Below are 12,327 nucleotides of genomic sequence, written 5' to 3'. Positions count from 1 at the left end.
CTGGAGCAATATTAAGGCATTCTGGGATCATATTTGAGATTTCATACTCTTCAGTGATTCCTCTCCTGATAATACTTGAGCTAATAAAAGTCCATAAGAGCTATTATGGGTTACCATACAACTATATATAGGAGTGCCTTTAAAAATTAAATATAAGCACCTCTATCTACATCTGTTAGAGAGTCCTAGCAGTTGTTTCTTTGCCACAGTGATGCAGGTGGAAAGAAATGTCTTCTGGCTAAGATGACCTATGGACCAACCTAGTCGTCAACCAATATATTGTTAAAATAAAATAAAATAGGGGCTGGCCCCATGGCCAAGTGGTTAGGTTCGTGCACTCTGCTTCAGTGGCCCAGGGGTTTTCCCAGTTTGGATCCTGGGCGTGGACCTAACACCACTCATGAAGCCATGCTGAGGTGGCCTCCCACATAGCACAACTCGAAGGACCTGCAACTAAGAATATACAACTATGTACTGGGGGGGGCGGGGGGGGGGCTTTGAGAAGAAGAAGGAGGAAAAAATATATATATTGGCAACAGATGTTAGCTCAGGTGCCAATCTTAAAAAAGTTGTTTTAAAAATAGAATTTTTATTTTAAAAGTATATTTTTATTTTTAAAGTATACTTTAAAACACAAACTTAAAAACTGATGCAAAAACCCCCAACAATTTAAACAGAAATAAACCTCCCAAACTAGAAACTTAAAGCCTACTTATTTAGGCATATGGTGAAATCTGGACCAAATTGGGGCAGCACAGCCAACCTATAGTAGGAAGTATATTGTCCCCATTCTTTCATTAGTACAGAGATGATAGTGGGACATGCTGACCACCACTCTTGAGAGTGTTTTGATAAAGAATTGCAAAGGAGACAGAGCTTAAGGATGAACTTTGCTGAAGGGCCATTTCTGTCATCTATGTGCTAGCTTACTGTATTAGGCCTTGGAACTTTTGACTTTGGCCTATATTAAGAAACATTTTTACAGCTTACCTTTGTATACACAGTATATGTTCTGTACTGAAACAAATTTCAGGAAAAAATTCTTATTCCTTAGGCAAAATGCACCCTAATATTTCCTATATAGTTTTTTTTATTGCAGTAACATTGGATTATAACATTGTATAGCTTTCAGATGTACATTGTAGTATATTTCAAATTCTGTGTAGATTACATCATGTTCACCACAAAAAATAGTCCATCACCTCACATGTGAGCCTAATCACCCCTTTTGTCCTCCCCGCTTCCCCTATGGTAACCACCAATCCAATCTCCATTGCTATGTGAGTGTTTCTTGTTTTTATCTTTCTAAAAGCTCTTTTTCACTCCCCATCTCCCACATTTTGCTTTTGAAATCATATCCAATCTCTTGTTTTGTGTGTCTATTCATTACGCTCTTATCATTCAAATAGACAATTTTAGTACTTTTGTCTTTTAACCTTCATATTATCTTCACAGGTGGTTGATCTGCTACCTTTACCATATTTTTAGCTTTACCAGTGATTTGGTTTTTTTTATAATTTTTTATTCCTATTTGTGGTCATCACTTTCCCACTTAAATAAGTCCCTTCAGCATTTCTTGTAGACCTGGCTTCTTGGTGATAAACTCCTTTAATTTTTGCCTGTCTAGGAGGCCCTTTCTCTCTCCTTCCATTCTGAATGACAACCTTGATGGATAGAGTATTCTTGGCTGTAGGTTTTTTCCTTTTAGCACTTTAAATACGTCATGCCATTCTCTTCTCACCTGTAGGGTTTTGGCTGAGAAGTCCACTGATAGATAGCCTTATGGGCTTTGCTTTCTATGTGACTTGTTGCCTTTCTCTTGCTGCTTTTAGGATTCTCTCTTTAATTTTGGACATTTTAATTATAATGTGTCTTGGTGTGGGCCTCTTGCGGCTTCTCTTGTTTGGAGCTTTCTGTGCTTCTTGTACTTGGATGTCTATTTCCTTCCTTAGGTTAGGAAAATTTTCAGCCATTATTTCTTCAAATAAATTTTCTGCCCCTTTGTCTCTCTCTTCTCCTTCTGGGACACCTATAATATGAATGTTAGTGTGCTTGATATTGTCCCCGCATTCCCTTAGACTGTTCTTACTCTGTCTTTTTTCTTTTTTCTGTTCACCTTGGGTGATTTCCTCTAATCTTTTGTCTAGCTCAATGACCTGTTCTGTAGCCTCTATTCTGCTATTGAGTCCCTCTAGTGAATTTTTCATTTTCAGTATTGTATTCTTCATTTCTGATTGGTTCTTTTTTATATTTTCCAATTCTTTGTTGATGAGCTCACTGTGTTCATCCAGTCTCCTCCCAATATCTGTGAGCATCCTTACGAGTTTTTGTTTGAACTCTTTGTTGGGTAGGTTGCTTATTTCTCTTTCATTGAGTCCTTTTTCTGGGGTTTTGTCCTGTTCACTTTCTTAGAATGTATTCCCTTGTCTCCTCATTATGCCTCTTTCACTATGCTTATATCCATGTATTAGGTGAGTCAGCTATGTCTCCTGATCTTGGAGAAGTGGCCTTATTTAAGAGATACCTTTTGAGGCCCAGCAGTGTGCTTCCCTCTCATCACCAGTCCAAATGACCCAGGAGTGACGCCTTTGTGGGCTACTTGTGTCCTGCTATGGCAGGGTTGCTCCCACTGCAGGTACGCAGGGAGTCTAGTCTTTCATTCCCTGGCCAGCTGTTTGTAAATCTGGTTTTGGCGAGCCTCAGCACCGTTGGCTACAAGGTCTAACAACACACTCCTGTTGCAGTTTTCCTCTTAATTGGGTGCTGGTTGCTAGGCTCAGGGGTTTACAGTTGCGATAGGCCTCATGCCTACAAGGTTGTTGTCAGTTCTCTTAGGAGGCAGCTGAGTGGGGCTGGCTCTAAGCATGGGAGCGCTCACTTGTTTCAGGTTTTAGAAGGTGGGGCTGATCCTTTTTATGGCTATTTGTGAAGCACAGGTCTTCTGCCACTGATAAGCCTCACCCCCAACACACACCATCAACACAGTCCTGGTCCATGCACACTTCCCAATCCCCTGGAGCATACCCTGACTCCCCACTGCAGAGGTCCCCACCTCTCCACCAATGCCCCACAAGTTCACCTGGTCCTCTGCTTCTCTTGAAGGTGGCTTTTTTTTCTCTCCAGAAGGAATTTCTGCATCTTCTGCCTTAGGACTGTCCCTTGTTGTGAGGGTTCTTTTTATCCAGTTTTCAATTTTCTATCCAGGGTAGTTTTTCCAAAAATAGTTGTAACCTGGTTGTGTTCGTGGGAGGAGATGAGCTCAGAGTCTGCTTACGCCACCATCTTGAAGAGATCTCCCCTCTATGTAGTTTTTGATATTGGGTGCAAACCACTAAATTGATTTCACTTCTCACAATTTGGATTATACTGCCTTAAAAGCTTTGCGATAGGGCACAATGACCTCTTAAATACTAAGAAATGAAGGGAGATGTGTTCTCAGGGGCAAAAGAAATACACAATAGTTTTGGTGAGAGGCTTCCAACATAACCACCCAACTTAAAGCTCATTTCCCCTTGCCTCTTTCCGTTATTTTCAGTAGACTGACCTAACTTTAAGTATTAATCAGAAAAGAATGATCACAAATGCTGGCCACTCCCCTAAAAAAGGTTAAAGTAACAAGTTCTCAGACTCAAAAAAGACACAGCAGATAAAGTGATCTCTTAAAAAATGCAAGTATACAAGTTCAAAGAAGAGATTAAAAGATGGAAAATAAGTTTGGCAGAACTTAAATGAAGATTTGAAAAAACTGAAGAAATGAAAGCCTTATCAGAAAAAAAAATACGGGGCTGGCCCAGTGGTGCAGCGGTTAAGTGCGCACGTTCTGCTTCAGCAGCCCGGGCTTCACCAGTTCAAATCCTGGATGCGGACATGGCGCTGCTTGGCACACCATGCCATGGTAGGCGTCCCACATATAAAGTAGAACAAGATGGGCACAGATATTAGCTCAGGGCCAGTCTTCCTTAGCAAAAAGAGGAGGATTGGCAGCAGTTAGCTCAGGGCTAATCTTGCTCAAAAAAGAAAACAAAATATAAACTAAACAAAAGGCATAGAGAGAACAGGCTGGAAGAAATAAAAAACGGAAAATAATAAAAGCCACAGAGATAATAAAATATGTGAAAACAAAGCCCTGCATATGCATAATTGACATTCCTGATGAAGAGAATTGAGCAAATCACACTAAAAATTTCAAATAAAAATTTCCTGAAGTAATAAAAAGCAATCTCTCAAGAAATATCCTGATGAATTTAAGAAATAAAGAATTATATGGGCATCCAAGCAGAGAAATAAAGTCATGTATAGTGAGGGAAAAGATCAAGATGGTCTCAGATCTTAGAGCAAACTTTATAAGGCAGTGAAGCAAAAGGCTCCAAAGTCTGAAGAAAATAAAGTTGCCAGGAATTATATACTCAGCCAAAGTTGTCTTTAAAATATAAAGGGAGGGCCAGCTCTGGTGGCCTAGTGGTTAAGTTGGGGACCCTCCACTTCAGCAGGTTTGGTTCCTGGGGCATGGACCTACATCACTCGTCAGTAGCCATGCTGTGGCAGCAGCTCACATACAAAAAGAGGAAGATTGGCAACAGATGTTAGTTCAGGGTGAATCTTCCTCAGCAAAAAATAAACAGAACAAACATTCTCAAATATGCAAGAGCTTAAAAGTATACAATCACTTGGGAAAAAACTGTCTCATAACGAAATTCATCTGACAAGAAATGAATCAAACTAAGGACTTAGAGAAAAGGAAGCAGTAAAAAGAGTGGTAGTAAACATTTTAGGAACTTTAAATAAAAATAATGGGAAATAATTATAGGATTAAAATTAAATATTTGAAAATTGTCTATATAGGAATAATACAACCAGGAAGTAGAGGAACTCTGAGGTGAGATGGTTTCATTTTTCATAAGAGGAGTCATATACTGTCTCTAATTAAAACATACATGAAAAAATGTCTTCATACATGCATAGACAAAAATGTCTTCAGCCTCTTCAATGTTTTCTCTAATTGTCCTCTATTTTAGGAGGAATCTTTTAGAACCAGATTCTCTTAAAGAAAAAAATGTTTAAGTTGAGCATTTCTTCACTTTCACATTATTTTCCTTCTGTTAAATCCAAATAAAATTATTCTGATATATTTACTAAATATAGCATATGACCCTACTTTTGTAAAACCTTGTGTATTTAAGAGAAATGGTTGGAATGAATGAAGTTTACCAGCTACTAATAGTATTTGTTTCTGGTTGATGGACTTTTGAGTGATTTTTTTAAATACTTTATTCTTTTATTTAATGCTCCTTTTCTTTTTTAATAAACACAATTAAATTATCCTTTATAAGGAAAATTGAGTTGTTTTGGAGTTTAAACCTTTTTAATAAGCTTACCAGCACACTGTATATATTGTTTGTTGGGAGTGCAAATTGTTAACCACTTTTCTGGAGGGCTATTTCGCAGTACATAGCAGAAACCTTAGAATTTTTATCCTTTTTAAAAACCTAATAATCCCATTTATAGGAATTCACCATAATAGAATAATTAAATATACACAAATATAGCTTTACCCCATCTTCATTTTACATATATTTTTTATATATGAGAAAAACTGGAAACAACAAAAATGTCCATCTGTAGGGGACTGAACAAATAAATTATTTAGTACATCATTAATATTTGTATTTTTGAATAATCTTTAATGGCAAGGAAAAATATTAATTTCTCCATGTCATTAAACATTACACAAAACATTTCAAAACAATATGATCTTAATGTGTATGTTCTCTATGCTTAAGATTGATCATTTTTTTGCACTTTTCAATTGCTCTACAATGAATTTCAATTCATAATCAAAACCTTTTTAAGTTTACAACTTATTTGAAAAGTTTACAAACTTATAAAACTGAGCTACTACTGTATAATTACAAAGTAAGAGTAGTCTATTTTTCAACTTGGAGCACCAGCTATTGAACACTGGCAACTGCTGAAGGAGGGATACGTGAGATGCCGAAAATTACTACATATAACACTGCCATATAAGTAAAAGCTAGGTTACTGTGGTGTTTTGCTCCATAAATACCTTTGCCAGGTGATAAACTGCCTTTCCTTAGGAAGGAAGGCTGAGCTGGAGGCAGTCTCTTGTTGCAGATTTTCCTCTTTTTTTTTTTTTTTTTTAGGAAGACTGGCCCTGAGCTAACATCTCTGCCCCTCTTCCTCTATTTGATATGTGGGAGGCCTGCCATAGCATGGCTTGATAAGCAGTGCTAGGTCGCACCTGGGATCCAAACCGGCAAACCCCAGGCCACTGAAGCAGAGCACGCAAACTTAACCACTACACTACCAGGCCAGCCCCCAGATTTTCTTTTTAATGAAAATTTCAAATATATACAAAAGTGTAAGAGTAAAATGAACACCCTGTACCCCTCATCACCTGTTCTCCAAGATCTGAAAGGAGATGAAATACTTGAACACTAAATCTTGAATTCTCCAAGTCATATTTTAACACAAAAGCATATGTTAAGCCAGGTATCTTAACAAAACAAATGAGCTAACTCCACCACTTAGTAGGAATCTGAGGGATGCTGAAGCTTTAATATGAAAAACTAACAGCAAATACACCTGATTTTAACATTTAATAAATACCTTTTCAGGGCTGTAAACATGGCAGGAAAGCCCTCAATCTCCTGCAATAGATTTCAAGCATCTTCCATGTTGGAAAATACGGCAAAAGCCCAGGTAGTCTCCTATTTAAGTAATGCATATCTGAGGAAGCAGAACAAAGATAATACACTGTCCTTAAAATACACTTGTATTTACTTATTCTGAGTTCTAAGTAAATCTATAGCATCATTTAGCCTAAAACCTCTGGCAAATCTCTTTAATTGAGGAGTTTAGACAAAAATGACCTCAACAGAATGTACAGTACCAAAAGTGCTAAAAAATCTACCACCAACACAGCTTTGAATTCCAACTATAACTACCGACACAAGCGTTATTGGTAAACACCACCCTGGTAAGTGCTTTACAGGTAGTAAGTAGTACAGGACTCAGAATGGATGGCCTGGCACATACTAGTTCCTTAGTAAATAAGAATTATCTTCCCTCCACTCTGCCAGTATCCATGTTTAAAAACTCTCTTTCAAATGATCTGTTTCAATTCTATTTCCACATGTAAGTGTGCTGCCTTTGGAATTCATTTTATCGTTTTGCACCCCAGTTTTCTCAATGAGAAAACGGACATAGCATCTGCTTCTATCAACTTCATGTGAGTGTTGTGAAGAGCCAATAAAATAAAGGACATTACAAGATCCTTAGATCTCTAAAACTAAGTCTGTGATTTAGAATATTATATTCACTGAGAGTAAACCAAGTCTCTGAATTGTTACATTTTATTTCCATCATCTAAACAACCAGATGAATTAACCAAATTTGACTCTTATCAAAAAGATTTATTAACTTAAAATAGAATTACTTCAAATACAGACAAAAGCAACTTTCTGTTCAAGTTGAATATTTTCAATATACAAGAATGTAGAAGAAAAAATTCTGAATCTTCATGTTGTAGTCTTATTTTATTATTTTTTTTTTACCTTTTAAAAAGTTTTTGGCACTACAAGGTTCTGTAAAGAATAGAAGTGACAAATTTAAAACACATGAAAGTCTTTCCTAATTCTTAAGAACAATATATATAAAGTCTGAAGAAACCAAAGTATGAATACAGCTAATAGAAAATAAAGAATGTAATTTTTTAAATTCTCTCTTTATACAAGTCATCAAGATTAAACAAAACATAAAATTCCCTTAAAAATAGGGTAATAAAATAGATGAAATTTGTATCACTCAATTAGGTGATACTAGTAAAAACTATAGTTCATATTTATATACAAATAATACAGTCTTTAAAAACAGTCTTAGGATTTAAATAAGCTATCTAAACGTGTTAAAATTTTAAATCAGGACCTGATTTGTTTTGCTTTCCAATAAATGTCACTTTTTCTGCTGAATGTAACTGACATTGAGGTACGGATACCCTTGAGACAGGAGGATTGGCTGGGTGCTGTGCATCGGTAGACCAGCTGAAAGAAAATGGACTCGCATTACTCCGACACGTTTCCTCTTGGTGGGTGGGGACAACGCTCTCTACACCGACGGGTGGCACATCTGTCTGTTGGACACAACACAGACAGGAAACTGAAAGGCTTGTGCCTATTTACCTGATAACCCCTTAGAATTAACCTGTAGCTAGTTCTCTTTTTTTCTATTTATGTAGTAAAGAGGAGACCAAGCATATCAAAACATTTGGGGGGAGGGGAAGGGAAGGGAAAAGCGGGTAAAGAGAGGAGACAAATGAGAGATGTGGAGGGGAGGAATCAAGGGGAACAAACCCACCAGGGAGGAATCTCAGACTCTTCCCACCTAAAATGGCTTATATGAGCAATAACAACTACCATCAGCCCTAGTTCTTTGCTCACAAGAAGAAACCAGCCATAACCAGGTTCTGCCACTTTATAATACAGGGATGACCCAGAAGTGCATGGATAGTTTAGGAAAGCTTAAATGTATTAAGCCTGAGACTCATACATACCTCAGGCTTCCCCTTAAAATTATTTCATTTAGTCAACATTTCCTGAGTGCCTTTCTTTAATTTCTGGAACTCCTAGTTTAAGTATAACAACTCAGACTCCAGTTTTTTGAACCCCTAGGTTAACCAAGAACTGAAGGCCACACTCAGACATTCCCAATTAGAACTGAGATATCCTTGAGGCAAGTAAGCTAGATAAAATGCTGCAAGTTCCTTAGAATTCTCCTTAGTTCATTTCTTAGATATTCATTACTTAGATCAAAGCCATTATTGGTACATCAGCACCAACAGAATATAACGAATCCCTAATGTCACTCCAGTCTTAATTTTACTAAACGAATTTGACTATGTCACTACCTGACTCAAAAAGTTCTTTAGATCCCTACTGCTTACTAAACTGAGTATGGTGTCAGCCTACCTCCTCTAGTCTCATCACCTACACATCTTGCCCTAATTTACTTCCTCCTCTAGTCCTATTATTTTCTCTTTTCTTTTTCCCTCAATATGCCAAGCAAAACTCAGTGACTTTGCAAATATTCCCTTAGCTAAGAATACTCCTTCCCTCTAATCTCTAGAAAATCTCTGGGAAAAAAAATCTTGTATCTCTTTCAAGATCTATTTCAAATGTCAAAAGATTTGATCCCTGTTGTCCATATCCTGCTGTCTCTACTAGAGCAACATTAACTGACTCCTCTATGCTCCTATTTTTGTCTATTTTACATGCTTGGCTCTCCTAATAAAATATGCATTAAGTGTAGTGGTTTTATTTAACTCTTGCTTAATCAATAAGCACCTAGCATAGTTGACACTCTGCATGCTCTCTCAGTAAGTGTGTACTAAATGCACGAATTTTCAACCTCAGATCCTGGCCTTTACAAAAGTTCCTTGTCCCAGAACAAAACCCACCCAGCCTGTTAACAAATTTGTAAGCAATGGTACCTTGAGTATAGAAAGGTTTGTTGGGCTGAAATCTGGCATTTCCCTGATGCATGAAGTTTTGATGCAAACCATAAGGCCACGAAGCTGGGACAAGAGGGAAATGGGGACGTGGTGCATGTTCCCAAGGAATTGGAGGATTCAGTCCTGGAAAGCCTGGCTCTGCATTTCAACAAGAAAAGAAAAACATATTTTAAAACATCGGTTTGTTCATTCAAATATTCCTGCATTCCACAAAGATTTATTGAGTACCTCCCACTGGCCAAGAGCTATGTTACATCAGAGGATACCAAAATTTTTTATTTATTGATTTTTTTCTTAGGTTTTATTTTTCCTTTTTCTCCCACAGCCCCCCGGTACATCATTGTATGTTTTTAGTTGTGGGTCCTTCTAGTTGTGGCATGTGGGATGCCACCTCAGCATGGCTTGATGAGCGGAGCCATGTCCGCCCCCAGGATCTGAACCAGCGAAACCCCAGGCCGCCAAAGCACAGTGTGCAAACTCAACCACTCAGCCATGGCACTGGCCCCCACAAAAAAATTTTTTAAAGAATCAAACACTGTAACCGTGCTCAAATTATTTATAAAGAAGACATACACAATGATGTGGTGATTACTATAACAGATCAGTTGAAGGTGTTCTAAAGAGGATGCTCACCCAGTTGTTCAAGAATAGAAAAGGTTTTCCTAACATAATAGGGTAAGAGGGCATTTTAGACAGAAGGAATAGCATGTACAAAAGCCAGGGGGCAGGAAAGCACAGCAAATTTGGGAAGCTGCAAAACAACTGGCAATTAGAAACAAGAGTGAAGGGAGGAAGTGGTAAGAGAAAAGGCTGGACAGGTAGGTAGGATCTATATTTCAAAGAACCTTAGTGCATCATTAAGGAGCATACATTTTACCCTAAAGACAATGCCAACTATTCTAGAATCAATTATATCTTGGCCTAGAAGGAGATCTTATTAGAAGCTGAGGTATTGTGGTGTAATGGTTGAGAACTTTGGCTGTGGAGCAAAACAAGTCTAAGTTCAAATCCCAGTTCCAAAAATTACCAGGGTTCAATTATGAACCTCAGGTTGTTGTAAGGATTAAATTAGATAACAAAAATAAAACGGCTTGCAGGGGCTGGCCCCATGGCCGAGTGGTTAAGTTCACACGCTCTGCTTCGGTGGCCCAGGGTTTCGCCAGTTCAGATCCTGGACGCGGACTCGGCACCGCTCATCAGGCCATGCTGAGGCGGCATCCCACATAGCACAAACAGAGGCACTCACAACTATAATATACAACTATGTACTGGAGGGCTTTGAGGAGAAGAATGAAGAAAAAAAAGATTGGCAACAGATGCTAGCTCATGTGCCAATCTTTAAGGAATTAAAAAAAAAAAAGTGGCTTACAAGTTCTGGCAAATAAGTCTAAACTCAAAAAAAATGAGTCCTATTATTTCTATGCAAACCATCCCCACCAACCTACTTTCCTTTAAGATGTGCCTTTAAGTACATCTTTCAAAGTGCACTATCCCTTGAATCTTCTAGATCATTTTTGTTGTATTTTCTCATTCAGGGTCACAATGTGGCAGGAAATAATTTGAAAAACACTGCCCTTATTAACTAAATTTCCTAGCAGGAATTCAAATTAGGAGGTACAGGATAGGAAGGAGGAGGGAGCAAGAAAACTAAAATCCAAGGGGCTAGCCCAGTGGTGCAGGGGTTAAGTTCGCACATTTCGCTTCTCTGCGGCCCAGGCTTCGCCGGTTCGGAACCCGGGTGCAGACACAGCACCGCTTGGCAAGCCATGCTGTGGTAGGCGTCCCACATATAAAGTAGAGGAAGATGCGCACGGATGTTAGCTCAGGGCCAGTCTTCCTCAGCAAAAAGAGGAGGATTGGCAGCAGTTAGCTCAGGGCTAATCTTCCTCAAAAAAAAAAAAAAGAAAACTAAAATCCATACTAGCCGCATTCTTACAAGCTCAGTCTTCCAAGGAGTTAACCAGGAAAACAAAGCAGTTGGTTCACTGCAAGTTCATAAAGTCAAGTTACAACTAAGAGCTGAAGCTGCAGGGCTCACTGTTTACAAAAAGTAAACAAGACTAGGTATACATATTGAGGTCCTAACCAATTGAGAAATGATGTATTAACATAAAATGGTATTTTTTTAGAGTATATTCCAATCTCCCCTGGGCATTTTCCAAAACCAAATATTTTCATAATAGAAATAATATAACCTCATTGAAGATAATTTCAAAAACAGGAAAAAAAACTCATACAATCTCCTACGCTAATACAACTACTATTATTATTTTAATACATCCCAATCCAGTCCCTCCGTTTTTAACATAATAGTAACTTCAGCTGTAATATTAACTAAGACTTGTACACCCATCCAACGAATAATAAATATTTACTGAGCAATAGTTTATTACATAATAATAATGTATTATACAACTAACGTATCTACCATACATCAGGCACTATACTGGACACTAGGGAAACAATGACAGACAAGAAATAATTCATAGCCTCTAAAAGTTCAGTCTAATGGGTTATGCAGACAAGTAAACAGGAAATTTCAACACATTAAAACATGTTATGATATGGATATCAAGGAAACATGGAGGAACATCTAACACAATTGGAGGAATCAGCAAGAGTTAAAGGCTTCATGAAGAAAGTGATCTAATTTTAAAACGGAGGATGAGTGAGCCAAGTTTAAGAGCAAAGCAGAAGGAGGTGAGAGTGAGCAGGACAGGTAATGGAGAGGACATTCCAGGCAGAGGGAACAACTTAGGCAAGCAGTCAGGGGTATGGGGCAGTACGTTGTGTTTGTGGGA

At 38.0% G+C, this 12,327-nt stretch overlaps 1 protein-coding gene across 14 annotated transcripts in view; it reads right to left on the bottom strand.

The window, feature by feature from the left end:
* Window positions 1-12,327, bottom strand: part of TUT4 (terminal uridylyl transferase 4) — a 127,628-nt gene that overhangs the window by 3,829 nt on the left and 111,472 nt on the right. For 6 of the 14 annotated variants that reach the window (XM_070259960.1, XM_070259965.1, XM_070259966.1 and 3 more), the window contains exons 29-30: window positions 9,506-9,664; window positions 7,413-8,149 (exon numbers count right to left, since the gene is read on the bottom strand). In XM_070259960.1, the coding sequence (XP_070116061.1) occupies window positions 8,082-8,149; window positions 9,506-9,664 (227 nt within the window). In that variant the 3' untranslated portion in view covers window positions 7,413-8,081. Of the gene's footprint in view, window positions 1-6,549; window positions 6,748-7,412; window positions 8,150-9,505; window positions 9,665-12,327 lie in introns of those variants that run through there. The other 8 variants (XM_070259959.1, XM_023636815.2, XM_023636813.2 and 5 more) reach the window with 3 other exon arrangements.

The sequence above is a fragment of the Equus caballus genome, chromosome 2 (assembly GCF_041296265.1).
Source record: "Equus caballus isolate H_3958 breed thoroughbred chromosome 2, TB-T2T, whole genome shotgun sequence".
Taxonomy (NCBI): domain Eukaryota; kingdom Metazoa; phylum Chordata; class Mammalia; order Perissodactyla; family Equidae; genus Equus; species Equus caballus.
The sequence above is the reverse complement of the archived record's forward strand: the minus strand, read 5'-3'. Positions and strand labels throughout refer to the sequence as shown.